This window comes from Biomphalaria glabrata, chromosome 14, assembly GCF_947242115.1.
Source record: "Biomphalaria glabrata chromosome 14, xgBioGlab47.1, whole genome shotgun sequence".
Classification (NCBI taxonomy): Eukaryota; Metazoa; Mollusca; class Gastropoda; family Planorbidae; genus Biomphalaria; species Biomphalaria glabrata.
This window is the reverse complement of record NC_074724.1, coordinates 10,370,011-10,385,939: the sequence shown is the minus strand read 5'-3', so window position 1 is coordinate 10,385,939 and position 15,929 is coordinate 10,370,011. Positions and strand designations below refer to the sequence as shown.

General features: G+C 34.9%; 3 protein-coding genes across 3 annotated transcripts in view; 2 read left to right on the top strand and 1 right to left on the bottom strand.

Moving 5' to 3' along the window:
• Positions 1 to 15,929, bottom strand: part of LOC106069203 (phospholipase A and acyltransferase 4-like) — a 410,743-nt gene that overhangs the window by 155,594 nt on the left and 239,220 nt on the right. The window lies entirely within an intron of this gene.
• LOC106057891 (toll-like receptor 8) overlaps positions 876 to 15,929 on the top strand; it is a 130,408-nt gene continuing 115,354 nt past the window's right edge. The window contains exon 1 of the mRNA XM_056009439.1: positions 876 to 961. The gene's annotated coding sequence lies outside the window, so the exon portion shown is untranslated. The remainder of the gene's footprint in view (positions 962 to 15,929) is intronic.
• On the top strand, positions 4,741 to 8,223 carry LOC129922683 (polycystic kidney disease protein 1-like 3). Its single transcript, XM_056009451.1, has 3 exons — positions 4,741 to 4,792; positions 5,914 to 6,004; positions 7,065 to 8,223. The coding sequence occupies exons 2-3, from the start codon at positions 5,926 to 5,928 to the stop codon at positions 8,039 to 8,041; spliced, it is 1,056 nt and encodes a 351-aa protein (XP_055865426.1). The 5' UTR covers positions 4,741 to 4,792; positions 5,914 to 5,925; the 3' UTR covers positions 8,042 to 8,223.

The following is a 15,929-nucleotide window of genomic DNA, read 5'->3' as shown; positions in this document are numbered from 1 at the left end:
TCTGAGCATGCTATAAGCATGAGAGTAGCGCTATATAAAAGCTATAATAATAATAATTACGATAGATCAAACAAAATATACAAAACTTTCAATAACTTTACTATGAATTGCTTCTCGTTGCGATGAACAAGCATTGGAGGAAGAAGAATTACTAACTTGCGCTTCGCAGATGACATTGACGGCCTAGCAGGGACAGAAGAAGAACTAGCTGACCTGGTGATGCGCATTGACAAGACTTCCGCAGCATATGGCATGCAAATAAATGCCGAAAAAAAAAATTATGACCAATAGCCATCAGGGCTTTAAAATAGGCATCAGTATTGGAGGTGAAAAGCTGACTAGTATTAACAGCTTCAAATACCTAGGAGCTATTGTCTCTGATGAAGGAAAAAAACCCGAACTATTGGCCCGAATAGCACAGTCCTCAGCAGCCCTTTCAAAACTTAAAATAATATGGAAAGATAAGGGCTTAGTCTTCGGCACCAAAATCAGACTGATGCGCTCCCTGGTCATGGCCACATTTTTATATGCTTGCGAGTCGTGGACGTTGAATGCAGAGCTAGAGAGGAGTATCCTAGCAATGGAGTTGAGATGCAACAGAAGGATCCTAGGCATCACATTCAAAGACGGCATCACAAACCAAGAGATCAGAGACAGGGTTACTGCAGCGATAGGAGCCCATGACGACCTGCTAACTATTGTAAAAAGACGAAAGCTTAAAACCTATGGCCACATTACAAGATCTACGGGACTTACAAAGACCTTCCTTCAGGGAACAGTGAAAGGGAAAGAAGAAGAGGCAGATAGAAAAAGCGATGGGAGGACAGCATTAAAGAATGGACGGGCCTGCCATTGAGAGAATTTCTAAACAAGGCAAAAAAAAAAGGGAGGAATGGAGAACGACGGTCGACAAGTCTTGCCTGGTGCCCCAACGGTCCAACAGACTAAGGGATAGGTAAAGGTAAAGGTAAAAGGTAAAAGCTCTTGCATCGTTTTAGGACGAACACAAAGCAGGTTGAACTGAGAAACTATTAGTGCTTGAAAAGTGAGACGCCAATGAAGAAACAAACGAATCAAGATACGCAATGTAAAGAGTGTTCTGTAATAACTTCCAAAATTCAAACATGTGGTTTTTGCTCTGTGTATCTTTTTTTTTTACCTTTTACCTATCCCTTAGTCTGTTGGACCGTTGGGCAACCATGCAAGATTTGTCGACCTACTTACTCCTTTTCTCTCAGTTTTTTGGCTTTGAATGCAAATTCTCGACAGCACCAACTTATTATCAAGTCTGTCTGCCAGCAGTGTCCATTTACTCAGGATGCCAACACTGAAGTGTTTATCAACATGGTCAAGTTGGTTTTTGATTATGTAATTAATGTAACTGCTGGTGTGCTTTTTGAGTGGCCACTTATGCTAAGATTGACAGACTGCAATTGCACTGGATACTGGTTCAAGAACAGATGAATAATTGACGACAATTTAAAGAAAAATCAGACACCCCAAGAAGCAGGCACTGATTACACTTTTGCAGTTGTTCGGTTGTATTTACAGCCAAACAGTCATATAGCTTCTCAAAGTTGTGACAGTGCGATATACTCGTATTCATAAGTCTATTGTGTCTCACGCAAAGGATATAAATTCACCTTTAATGCAATAAATGATGAAAATTTGCTTTACACATTTATACTTTTATTGTAAGTACTAGATATTTTTCTCATCTATATTTATTAAATTCTTTTTAATTTTCCATTAAATCTACAAGTCTGTTGATAGTTGCGGTCAGCTAGTTCTATATTATAGCATATAGGACTTACCCCTAGAGTCGTGTCAAGCGAGCGTAAAAATGAAAATAGAAACCTCACGTCAAAGTCAAGGCTCCTTAATAACCAAGTTCTCATTGTCTTATCCATTAAGGATGCTGAATCCCGTCAAGGAGCAAGTCACTTACGTACATTGATTTGTTTAAATTGTTTCGTATGTTCCCTAAGAATTTAAGATAAACTAACCCACGCCGTTTGCTGGGATGGAGCAAGTGATAGATTAACATTGACATTTCAATAAATAAACAAAATTGAAGCAAATACCAGTCAAAAAATTTCAGCATCCCTTGCAATGGATTTTAATTTTGGGTTGAGTGGGTTTGAGCCCCAAATCCTGGTCTGGCTTCGCCCTTGGCTTACACAATTGTCTACAGCATTCAAAATTATGGATGTAATTTACAAGATTTTTTTTTTTAATATTTAACTTGTATTGATCTCTTTCCATATATCCAACATCTGATTTGCAAATGTCCTGATAACAAACAAAGTTAGATCTGCATAATGGCGTGATTTATACAATCTTTTTTTAATTCCGTTTAACACACAAAAATGCTAATAACTAGGATTATCTATATACAAAAAAAAAATGTTTTATATTTCTTGTGTATATTTTAAAGAATGTATTTTTAATATTTTAGATTTTAAATGATTACGTTTCATTTATGCTTTTTAACATTTGGTGTGGTCTCCTTTCTGTTTTTATACTTAGTATGTGTTGCGTAAAATAGAAAATTGCAACATTTTTTTTTGTTTTGCATTAACTCATAGACAACCATTAATTGGTCCATCCTTAAGACAGATATTTGGTAAGTAAAGCTAGTAAAAATAGTTTAGTTCTTTTTCAGCACGAAGAGCACACCCCGAACTTTCAACTAGTAGCATGCACATCTCTACCTTCTTTCATACAAAAAGATTAAATTGAAAACACGTTGACCTGTAATCACAAATACACAATGCACGAGCTCCCCATTGTTTGTTGTCCAAGTATGGCTTGCAGGTTCTTTTTGTGATATTCCGTAGTTAGACGCGGCAATTGCAGATCCTACCTCATCGTGGTTGTCGCGTGAACACCCCATATGGGGGTGACCAAGCGGAACAGGTTTTTGATTACAGGTTTTAAAGGCCAGGTAATCAGTGTAAAATTAAAACAGCCACACGTCTCCGCCTCCCACCGAGTGGGGGAGCATGGCTAACTTAGTAGCCACTGTATTCGGCTCGCCAGGCTGAGTATGGGGATGAAAAGAACGGAGCCCAGCGTTAACGTTGGGGGACCTCGGGGCCAGTGTCTCCGGAAACACCGGTATTGCACTATGCCGCCACGCCTATGGCATTGGTAACGAACGTTGAAGGAGACGGTCTCCGTAGGTAGATAACGAATGGACCCAATAGTGACATATTCTTAGCAAACTCTCGGAAGCGTCGATAGTATAAAATGGCAAACAGTTTACAGTGTGTCCAAAAACGAAAATTAAACATCTGGACTGATTCATGGATAATTTTAAATGCATTTGATTTCCAGCGCTACATATCTCGCTCTCGCTCTTCTGACCACTCCAACACTTCTTGTGGTCTCTTAGCCATGTCTAAGCTAAGTTTCCTGACTAAACCTTAATACTATCACAATGATGTGTCCTTCTCTCTGAGGTTTTATCTCATCTTTCTTTACATGTGTTTGAAACCTGAACTAGAACTTTTTTATAGAAATGGCAGAATAATGCACTCTGGGTACCTCAGAATATGCATTTTTAGCGGCCCCCGAAAGGGGAAAAGACGCTACCTGTTTTGTGTGAAATGTTTGTCCGTCTGTCCGTCTGTCTCGTTAGATCTCTTAAACTAGAAAAGATAGTGAAAATCCGACATTACAATATTTTAGACCATTCAAAGTTATGATGCAACGGTTACTTTTTCTGAAAGCGAAAAATCTATTTTTTTTAATTACTCATGCAAGCAGTTTTTTTAAAAAGAAAAAGCTATTTAGTATGCATTATAAGTTGGAACTAATTTAAAACGAATAGTAATCTTTTAAACTGCATTTTCTTGATTTTTTAACACTCTATTCACTCATAGCAAGGCGCGGTAGCTGAGCGGTAAAGTGCTAGGCTTACGAACCGGGGGTCCCGGGTTCGAATCCTGGTGAAGACTGGGATTTTCAAGTTCGGAATCTTTGGGCGCCTCTGAGTCCACCCTGCTCTAATGGGTACCTGACATTAGTTGGGGAAAAGTAAAGGCGGTTGGTCGTTGTTCTGGCTACATGACACCCTCGTTAACCGTAGGCCACAAAAACAGATGAACTTTACATCATCTGCCCTATAGACCACAAGGTCTGAAAGGGGAACTAGTTATGCCAGGTTCACATCTAACTTTGCATTCACTTGCACATATCCTTTGATCTGCTGGACCGTTAAGGCACTACATAAGATCTGTCAAATTTCTTTCTCCATTCTTATCTCTCATTTGTCTTTGATATAATTTTATTCGGATGTTCTTTCTGAAAATATTGAAGCCTGCCTGGGTGGACCACTTCAGGGGCCGATTTTGAGTTTGTGTTTCCACACATACTGTCTTTATAACCTTGTTTGTTTTTTGTTTTAAATGCTGGAAATAATTTTTGATGAAGAAGCTCACAACGCCTGCCCAGACCTGGCAGAAGCGGTGTGTTTACTGTTATTTCCTTTATTTCAGTAAGAACCTATTCGTGATTAGAAAAAAGTTCGATATAATTGAGGGTAGGAATGTAATAAAGATTATCTTCGTGCCACAAACACTCACACACATATATATGAGTGAAGGAGAGGAAAAAATTCACCCCAACCCTCCCGCTAAAATTCCTGGCTACGTCCACGTGGCTAGCTAAAAAGCGAGTGCAACATGTTGCAGTATGGTGTATATAAATTGTGTGGTTTTTCAAACCACAAGATAAAGATTCCTGCTGCAGCAAGACTGTTATATTTTGCGCTTTATAAAGACAAAAGGTTGAGTAGTTTACATTGTTTTTTATTTTGCAATGTATTTATTTAAACATGTATTAGTAATAGTTGTTTCTATTGAAAATATTAAACATGTTATAATAAATCTATATAAGGCAACTGAACAAAAAGACAGGTTTTTATTTATAATACATTAATGTCTGCCTTTATCACAGATTTTATTGAAGTCCTAGTCTCTTGTTTCTTCTCTAATGTTAACATTCATAAATGTCAACATTTATCTTTAAATTGTTCATGTTTTGTGTCTAACAGCGCATTGTGTAGAAACAGAGATAACAGTTCCACCTTCTTGGCGCTTGTCATACCGAAAAGCTCACATCAAATCATTTGGAGGTTTAAGAGTTCAGGTGTAGGTTAATCGGTTGAAGTCAAAGATGACAGTGAGCGTGTACCCCACGAAGCCATCTGTATTGTTCTCTGTGGGTGCCTCTTTCTCCAGTTGGCCAGTTTAGACTGGCCTTTGGCACGAGTTCGTCTCCCATATGGGATACATGCCCTGTCCAGCGTAACTGTTGGACAATAAGAAGTCCCTCTATAGTGTCCATACCCGGTCTACTGCGTTAAGGGGCTGTCCGTTTACGGTGATCCTTGGGAATAAAAACATAATTTCTGTTTTCCCGAGGTTTATAGATAAATCGAAAGAGGCAACAGCGTACCAAATTCGTTTACTGCGTTCTGGAGGTCATGTTCATTGTGAGCTAGCAGGGCGCAATCATCGGCAAAGAGAATCTCCGTTATGACCATCTCTTTTGTCTTTGTATATCGGATAGTAGACGTCGAAGATCGAACACATGGCCATCTGAACAAAACCGGATGTGGATGCCTTTGTGCAATTGCTGCTTCATTTGACCCAGCATTACGCCAAAGAAGATAGGGAATAGAGTAGGAGCAAGTACACAGCCCTGCTTCTATTGAGAAGTGATTAGACAGGTCACCATTGTGTCTGATCTGGCAATTTTGTACCAAGCGAAACTGTTGAGAATGAAAACGAACGTAGATAGGCATCCAAGTCTAGCTAATATATTCCATATATATTTTAATATATATTTTATGTATATACATATTTATTTGTTTTGTAATCTCTAACTTTTAAAATACTTAAACAGAATTGTTAAACCATGAAGTTGATTCTACAATCTATTCTCCTGACATTAGCCTTGATATCAAACACAACTAATGTTTTAGGACAACTACCCGGTAAGCTTTATTTAAGTAGACAAGTAGTCAAGTAAGCAAGGTTTAGTAAAAAATTAAACTACACAAAAAATCCTTTAAAAATACTAGAAACAAATCTTATATAAAGGAAGTCTTCTCATTAACAGCCATGATACCATTACATTTATTTCCTTTTTTTTATATCAGACACAATTAAATAATCATAAATAATTAATTAATTAAATGGTTCTTTTATTTATGGATTTTTGTTTTGTTAGAACGGGGGTGGCTGACCGGAGGAAATGCTGGCCATACGCCAAAAGTGGTGCAAAGCGCTATTACATGTGACTCATTTCGCCCCGAGAAAGGCATCTATTTCTATAAATAAAGTTCTACAGGAAATTAATTTGTTAGGTATTAAGACGCCTAAATTGTCAAAAATGTTTATAAAACTTATCAGACCCAAAAAAATCATAACCCGTTGGTTTTAGGCAATTCATGTTTTCTTTTTATATTCGATAGTTTGGACGTTTCTAATGTTACCTATTCAAGCTTTTTGTTATTAGAAGTAAATCTATTTGAGAAAGCAAAGGCACGTCTAGAAAATCATTAATTAAATAAAGTGAACTAAAGTAAACTAAACAGCAATAAGCTGGTAGAGTTACTGGAACTGTAATCTTGCTTCAAAGACTTTGAGATTGTCCTCTTCTAAGATATAATTCCATTTTATACTTACATGTTGTGTGGGGAACTCTTCTGAACTTGCATTTTATGAATACTAATTGTGAAATGTTTAAATAACATTAAGATTATGTGTTCATAAATTGTAATTAGTATATAGGTCATAATATGAAATGAAAAATTAAAATTATAAATGCAAACTAAAAATGTTAACAAAGACATAGACTCACTAAGTAAAAGTTTATTTTGCTTTTTCTTAAATACCCTAAAAGACTGAAACTTCTAAAATTTTAATTGGCGCTTTTGAATCAGAAGTGAAAAAAAAAAGACGCACATATGTCTGACTTTAATATATACTGAATTATGCAAATTTTAAACCAAGTTTAGATTTTTTAAAATTGTGTTATTTATCTCACTACAGACTTTGAGTTGCCTTCAACAACAACTCATATTGAAACGAATGCACCACCCTTAGATACGTCTACCACTAGAGTCATTGAGAATCCTCCTACAACAACTACTATTGAAACAAGCGCGACGAATGCACCACCCTTAGATACGTCTACCACTAGAGCCATTGAGACTCCTCCAACAACAACTACTATTGAAACAAGCGCGACGAATGCACCACCCTTAGATACGTCTACCACTAGAGCCATTGAGACTCCTCCAACAACAACTACTATTGAAACAAGCGCGACGAATGCACCACCCTTAGATACGTCTACCACTAGAGTCATTGAGACTCCTCCAACAACAACTACTATTGAAACAAGCGCGACGAATGCACCACCCTTAGATACGTCTACCACTAGAGCCATTGAGACTCCTCCAACAACAACTGCTATTGAAACTATCAAAAAGACCGCAGCACCCTTAAAGACGTCTACCAAGAAGATACTTGAAGGGACTAAAAGTCCAAACAAAGGAAAACAAGGCGCCGAGGACAAAGGAAAACAAGGTGCCGAGGACAAAGGAAAACAAGGTGCCGAGGACAAAGGAAAACAAGGTGCTGAGGACAAAGGAAAACAAGGTGCCGAGGACAAAGGAAAACAAGGTGCCGAGGACAAAGGAAAACAAGGTGCCGAGGACAAAGGAAAACAAGGCGCCGAGGACAAAGGAAAACAAGGCGCCGGGGACAAAGGAAAACAAGGCACCGAGGACAAAGGAAAACAAGGCACCGAGGACAAAGGAAAACAAGGCGCCGGGGACAAAGGAAAACAAGGCACCGAGGACAAAGGAAAACAAGGCACCGAGGACAAAGGAAAACAAGGTGCCGAGGACAAAGGAAAACAAGGTGCCGAGGACAAAGGAAAACAAGGTGCCGAGGACAAAGGAAAACAAGGTGCCGAGGACAAAGGAAAACAAGGTGCCGAGAAAAAAGGAAAACACGATTAAACCTTTTTTTTCTAATTTTCTCTTTAGTAACATTCATTTTTTTCTCTTTATAAGATTGCTAATGAAAACAAGCTAAAAATGAAAATATTTTTTTTAAAAGCTTATTGGAAGTGTAATTGCATCGTATTATTAAATTCGTAAAAGATACAGACCAACAATAATAAAATCTCTGTGATTCAAATTTGTATGTTTACCAATTGTTTTTGTTTAGCGATATTTTATGCTTTTTATGTTTTCAATACTTTATCTATCTACGATCTATCTATCTATCTATCTATCTATCTATCTATCTATCTATCTATCTATCTATCTATCTATCTATCTATCTATCTATCTATATCTTCTTATCTTCTTATCTTATATAATACAGACGTTACTCCAAAAAAGAAGATGATTACGTCCTACGCGTCATGCATTTAGTCATGCATATTAACCAATGACTTAAATTCTGCCAAGTCACTGGTTTTCCTGGCTAGCTCAGGCGACCCATTCCATGCTCTAATAGCACTAGGGAAGAAGGAGTATTTGTACAAATTTGTCCTAGCATATGGGACGAGGAATGTGCCTTTATCTTTGTGTCTTTCAGAGTATTTTATTAAATTTTGTTTTTGTATTTGAAGATTATGGTTCAGTGTTTTATGTATTATTGCCACTTTACTTTTGAGCCTTCTGTCCTGAAGGCTTTCTAAATTTAGTGATTTTACTAAAGGTGTTACTCTAGTCAAATGTGAATATTCGTTTGCTATAAATCGCACTGCTCTATTTTGTGTCTGTTCTAGTTTCTTAATGTTTTCTTGAGTTGAGTGGTCCCAAACAGAGGATGCATATTCTATTATTGGCCTAACCAAGGTTAAATAACATTTTAGTTTTATGTTCTTATTTGATTTATAGAAATTTCTTTTAATAAATCCTAATGCTTTGTTTGATTTTTTTGTAGTTTCATCAATATGTGGATTCCATGACAGTTTTTCATTTATTATAACATCTAGGTATTTTGCGTTTTTAGTCTGTGTTACTGGTTTGCTATGAATAAGATAAGTGGAATTAATTTCTTTTAGTTTTTTTGTTACTCTTAACAACTGACATTTTTCTTGGTGGAAAGACATGCTCCAATTTGATTCCTATTTCTGTAATTCATCTAATTCTCTTTGTAAAATATCTGTGTCTTGTGTTGTTTTTATTGTTCTATATATTATGCAATCGTCTGCAAATAATCTGACTTTTGTTCCTGAAGTAATGCAACTTGGTAAATCATTTATGTAAATTAAAAATAGTAGTGGACCCAAGACTGTTCCTTAAGGTACACCTGAGTTTACTGTTATCGGTGTTGATATAGAGCCATTTACTATTACAGTTTGTTCTCTCCCTATCAGAAACTCTTTAATCCACTGATGCAGTGGACCATTAATGCCGAAATATTTTAATTTTTTAAGCAAACTATGGTGGTGAACTTTGTCAAAAGGCTTAGAAAAATCTAGTAAGATAGCATCTATTTGTTCACTATTATCTAAACCTTTTGAAAAATCATCAATTAGTCCTATTAGTTGTGTTTCACATGATCTATATTTCCTAAAGCCATGTTGGTATGGTGTGAGGACATTATGTTTGTCTAAGTGGTTTGTGATGTTGCTACATATTATGTGTTCTAGGATTTTACATGTGATGCTGGTAAGTGATACTGGTCTGTAGTTTCCTGGGTCAGATTTTTCTCCTTTTTTAAATAGGGGGGCTGACATTAGCTTCTTTCCAGTCCTTTGGTACTCTGCCCTGGTTAAGTGAAGCCTGAAAGAGTATTTTGAACACTGGGGCTAGCTCATTACTTAGTTCTTTGAGTAATCTAGCTGGAATACCATCAGGTCCAGAAGCTTTATTTGGTTTGGTGTTGGCTAATAGTTTTTAAATTCCATTTTCTTATACTACTATATCTTCTATGTTGTCTACTTGGTTCAAATTCAGTAATATGTCTTTGTCTCCTGGGGCTGAGAATGCTGATGCAAAGTATTTGTTTAGGATGTTTGCTTTAGTTTCATTATCACTATGTATTATGTTATGTTCATCTTTTAATGGCGCTACGCCTGTTATTTCCATTTTCTTAGACTTAATGTATGACCATAGGTTTTTGTTGTTATCTTTAGATATTACATTGTTTATGTATTCACTCTGCAGCTGTCTGCTTACTTTTTGGGTTAAGTGTTTAATTCTTTAAATTTTCTATATAGGTTTTCCTTCTGTTTACAAAGCTTCTTTAGTCTATTATTAAACCAGCATTTATTTATTTTGTTTGATGTGTATTTAGTTGGTATATGATTTTCTATAATGCTTTTAAGATGATTTTTAATGAAATTCCAGAGGTCATCGACTGGTTGGTTAATGTCTTTTTCTAATAAGAATATTTGTTGAAAGTTTAATGTAGCTTGGTGTAGTTGTGTTAGGTTACATTTATTCCAGAGTGTGATTTTTCTTTTGGGTTTTGTATTGGCTACTGCTTTTATCTGACTATGTATTTTTACGATCCCATGGTCTGATAGACCAGGGATAATATCATAATCAACTACTAATCCAGGTCTGTTGGTTAAGAAGAGATCTAATGTGTTGTTTAATCTAGTTGGCTTTTTAATGATTTGATCTAAACTTAGGTTGTGTAAAGTTTCTATGAAAAGCTTATTTATGTCCTTAAGGTTTTGGTGTTTATCTATGGTTAGTGTTTACCAATTTATATCAGGTAGGTTGAAATCACCCATAATCCAAAAAACTGCATTTTTATTTGTCTCTTTAAGTGTAGTAATCTGATTACATAGTTCCTGCATGTATTCTAAACTAGAATTTGGTGGTCTGTAAATGCTGCCTATTATTAGGGATGTTGAGGTGGTATTAATTTTACAAAATCTTGATTCTATATTTTTTGAGTTAGGTAAGGTAATTTCTTCTGCTATAAGAGTGTTTTTTATTGCTAAAAGAACTCCTCCATGATTATCAGCCTATCTTTTCTAAAAATTTCATAATTACTATTGAAAATTTCTGCATTATAAATTTCAGGATGTAGCCAAGTTTCTGTGCCTGCAATTATGTCTGGTTTCTCACATTCTAATAAAACTTCTAAGTCTGCTGTTTTGTTCCTAATGCTTTGAAAATTTATTACTAAGGTTTTAAGGTATTCTTTAGTAGGTTTGTTTAGTGAGGCTGTTGTATTAATTTTAGTAGATTTAGGTTTAACAGGAGTGGATTGGGCTAGTGGTTGGTGAGTTTGGTTTGGGATGGTGTTTAGGATGTTGTATGGGTTAGAAGTGTCTGCATCAAAGGAATCAAATAGTCCTGATGTAAACTGAGGTAACTCACACGGTACACAGTGCCATGATGCATCTTTGTTGCCTAAGGCATAATACACAGGTGTATTCATATGGAGACATGATGCATGGTACCATTCATCGCAGGTGTCACATTGAATGGCTTTCTGTTTCATGGTGCATACTTTTTTGCAGATGTTGCATCTATCTTTAGATCTAGGCCCTGGATTTGACTCTACATCTCCTGCAGTGATAGGTATTTATATTTGCTGTGTCTGATTGAGAACTTCCATTTGTGATGGGTAATCTTCTTTAGTGTTATGGATGTGTATGTTAGGTTATTTTTTTAAGTTGCTTTGATCTAAAGTGTGATGATTGATTATGACTGTTGTTTCCTTTTTAAGTTTAGTGTTGACTAAGGTAGATCTGGTTCTGTGTTCAGCTAGTGTGTATTTAGTTATTATTAGGATAAATAGCCAGAGCAATTTCATGATGACTGTTGTTGATTTTAGTTTTTAAAGGGGTGTAGTCTAAATCTAGTTTAAGGTTTACCATGCCTAATTTATGTCTAAATCTAAATTGAAAGCTAATTTACAATGACAATTAAATCAAATGAAATGGTTTTTATTAAATTCAAAATAAATATGGACCTAGACGACCTAGATCTAATTCTAGATCAATATATTTACGTGTATAATTAACTGTATAGAATATTACTATTAGTTATTATTAGTAGTATTAGTAGATGAGTAGTAGATCTAAAGCCTTAATTAAAGTCTAAGTCTAACACTAACACTAGACTGACTAGATCTAAAATAATAATTATAATAATAATAATAAATATAGACTAGATCTAGTCCTAAGCTAAGAGTTGTTAATTTGAATTAATTAGTGGAAAAAATGCTGAATTAAGTTAAATATATAATTTAAAGATATTAGTTTATTAGTTAAATAGCTTTTTTAATGTATTTGGTTTGATTTTAATACAACAAAACGAAAAATTTAACTCATCTCTTATAACAGTAAGACGTAATCATCTTCTTTTTTGAAGTAACGTCTGTATTATATAAGATAAGATAACAGTAAACAGGGAGCAGCCATCTTGCCAAGAGCGCGTAACTATATATATATATATATATATATATATATATATATAAATCTATCTACTATTTAAGATCTATTTATCTATCTATTTATCTATCTATCTATCTATCTTTCTATCTATATTTCTATCTATCATTGTTTTTTTCGGATGGTACCTCAGGTTCACCTACGGCTGAGTATCCGGATATTTTTCACTATTCGGCAATATTTAGCTCTGGCAGGACAGGTGGATGATTATTAAAAAATACCCCGAATTACCCACTTTAAAGAAAACTGCATAAATGACTTGGTTCTATTAATGTCCGTTATGAAATACTTTAAAGCTAATGTTTAAAATAAAATTATATGCTTATAAATATACGGCTATGCGCCTTACATTTTTATTACATTTTATATAACATGTATTCCCATTACATACATAGCAGCTACGGCTGGAATTTTTTTTAAACTTTGCTATCCATCCATTGGTAAACATCAGGATATCAATCCGTTGGTAAAACCACACTATTCATCCATTGTAAACACCAGACTATCTATCCATTGGCAAACACCAGGTTATCTATCGATTAGTTTTCATTTCTTGATCTGAAAAGGTCTACATTATGGATTATGGATGTTTTAATTCATGGATCGTAATATCCCAGTCGTTCATATAGATCTTTCAAAATATTTTGTCTCTTTAATTTACTAATTGTTTAAACACATTTCTTTAGAACCTCAAAAGAGTAATAATATAAATAATAGTAATAATAATAATAATAATATGGAATGATAATAATAAAATGCGGGCATGGTAGTTTTTCTTTAGATTTTATTGAAGATAGATAGATAGATAAAGAGATATTGGCGATTAAATGGCATTAAATATTTACTAATTAGGATATTTGCGTTCAAGTGTATCCATTATGTTGTCATTAGTTTTATGTCTACATATATTAAAAGTAAGTTCAAATAATAATTCAAGTTAGAGTTCTGTAATTAAAACACATAAAAGCAAGAACTTACCGTGAGGACAGAGAGCCAAGATAAAATGTCTTCTAAAGCAATGTTTCACTCTTACACATAGTGATTCATCATAAGGTGGAGTAAACGAGTATTTGACAGCGCTTTAAAAAAATTAAAAAAAAAGTAGAAGAACTTCACATTTACGGACACGTATTTTCCATACTGTTTTAGATTAAGTTCACTTTTTTTTCTTATAAAAAACAATGAATTAATTTCCAATAAATAAAAGGTCAAATTTCAAACTTGATCTGAAAATGGAAAGTAGGAGAACTAACGTGTAATTGACCGTCAAATGGAGAGTGTCTCTTTGGACCGTATCACAATCCAAAATAGAGAGTGCCTTTGGTGTATTAGAACTTCGTTTAGTAAAGATGTACAAACACGTACATACAAATAGTTTTTGTTCTTCAATTAAATATTACTGCAAGTCTTTGTAGGTAAAAATTACTCCTAGATAATTTATTATTTCGGTATAAATTGCAATATACATAATTAGATGAACTATCTATTGACTTGTAACTTACAACATCAAGTAAAGGCGTCTAGAGACAAAAGAAGCTGTACATTATATCTTAATCATTGGCTCCCTTGTCATAGAAAAAAAAGTTAAACTACCGCAAGTGTTAAAATACAACAATAACCGTAATGTTGTCATAAAATGAAAAAAAAATCTTTAACCACAGTGTTCCTTCCTGCTCCTTAAACACCTCCCACTACAGGACCACGCTCGCTCACCATTCTTAACAACATAACTTCTCTAACGTGTCAATAATAGAGTCTAGGCCAGGGGTGGGCAAATTACGACCCGCGGGCCAAATGCGGCCCGCCGGACTGTTTTATGCGGCCCGCGGACACCTACAGAAATCAGGTTTACCTACAGATTATACATATAAAAATGCAAATATATTAAAAATAACTAATTTTAAATATATATATAAAATATTGCAATTCCCCTTTCCTATCACTTAGGATGAAGATGCGAAAGAAACATTGTCTCTACATGTCATTCCAAAAAACCTTAATGTAAATTTAGTTTATTCGTATTGGCAATATTCAATTAAATATTCAAACTCAGGCCACTATATATTAAATGCTTTGAATAACTGTGTTGAAGGTCTTAAGTTAGCTTGGAACGAAATGACAAGGGTTTACAGCTGATAGAGCCCGTGTTTTAGCTGAAAAAAATAGTTGTTTTTTTTAAATAAATTAAAGAAGAGCAAGCTGCATTTAATATCAAACATGTTGTTAACTTATTTATCTCAGTGATCAAACTTATCAATGCCAGGAGTCTTCAACCAAAGGCAGTTCTGAGAAGTTCTTGAAGATTTGGAAACAAAACATTCCGATGTTTGGTACCACAGCAGTATTCTCAGGCTTAGCGTTTACAAGGTATTGAGACGAATATGCGAGCTCACGGAAGAAATTGTTATGCCCCTTGAAGGAGATTGACCGTGACGTTGTTACTAATATTTCTAATAAAGAGTGAAAGACAGAATTTCACGTTTTCGAACATTTGTACTATACACGAAATGTATGTCTTTTCAAACAAAGCTATCCCATTTCTCCAGGCAAGCACGTGAAAACAGGTTTGTCATTTTGTTTCGCTAAATGTGAAATGGTTGAAAAGTACAAGACTTATTTCAATTCTTTGATTGTGGAACTTGGAATCACATTTTAAGGAGTCAAGAACTGGGAATTAATTTTCAATACCTTCAGCTCACCATTTATTGCAGGAGCTCTAAATGAAATACCTCCAAGCAAATTATGCAAACTATGACCTGAAATTGAAGTTCCATTCAATTATTCTGCGGGAGTTTTATAGGTGCCAAAGCTGTTTTTTCCACACTTTAAAAAACATTAATGCTAACCTTTGACATTATTTTGGTCCACATTATATGTCAACATACATTTGTGAACAAGTGTTTTCTTCTTTGAAAATAAACAAGAATAAGAACAGGTCAATGCTGACTGTCTGTAATTTGAAAGCAGTCACGAGGATAACAAACAGTAAGCTAGTTCCACAGTTCCCGAACATTATGCACGAGTGTAATTAGTTGAAAAACTTAATTCAGTACAACTGTTCATGTGTGGTGAAATGTGACATGTAAACAGACGATGATAAATTAAGAAAAAAAATTCGTAAAGTCGGTTTCAGAAATAGCTAACTCTTGTTGTAATTCCTCAATTGGGAGTGAAAAAAAAAAGAAATCTAAATGTATAATACAGTATTAATGTGAATTGAAAGATAGTATGCACAGCTAGCTAGTGCATTTATATGTATTGTTACGAATCTCACTATCCAGGCTCTCTGCAAACTTCAACTTACACCACCAACTTAAAGAACTTGACAACTCAGGGCTCCAAAGTAACGTAACACTTTAATAGTTGAATAAATAACAGCCAATACTGTACAATTGGCAACACGTACACTGTACAAATATCTCTCCGATAACACCGTTCCGCCGTATCGACTCTTGCACTGGCCTCTCCGTCTC

Excerpts from the sequence above, each read along its gene's own strand:
- LOC129922683 (XM_056009451.1), top strand. The coding sequence starts at position 5,926 with ATGAAGTTGATTCTACAATCTATTCTCCTGACATTAGCCTTGATATCA. Across the intron at positions 6,005-7,064 it reads TGTTTTAGGACAACTACCCG|ACTTTGAGTTGCCTTCAACA; the intron begins GTAAGCTTTATT and ends ATCTCACTACAG.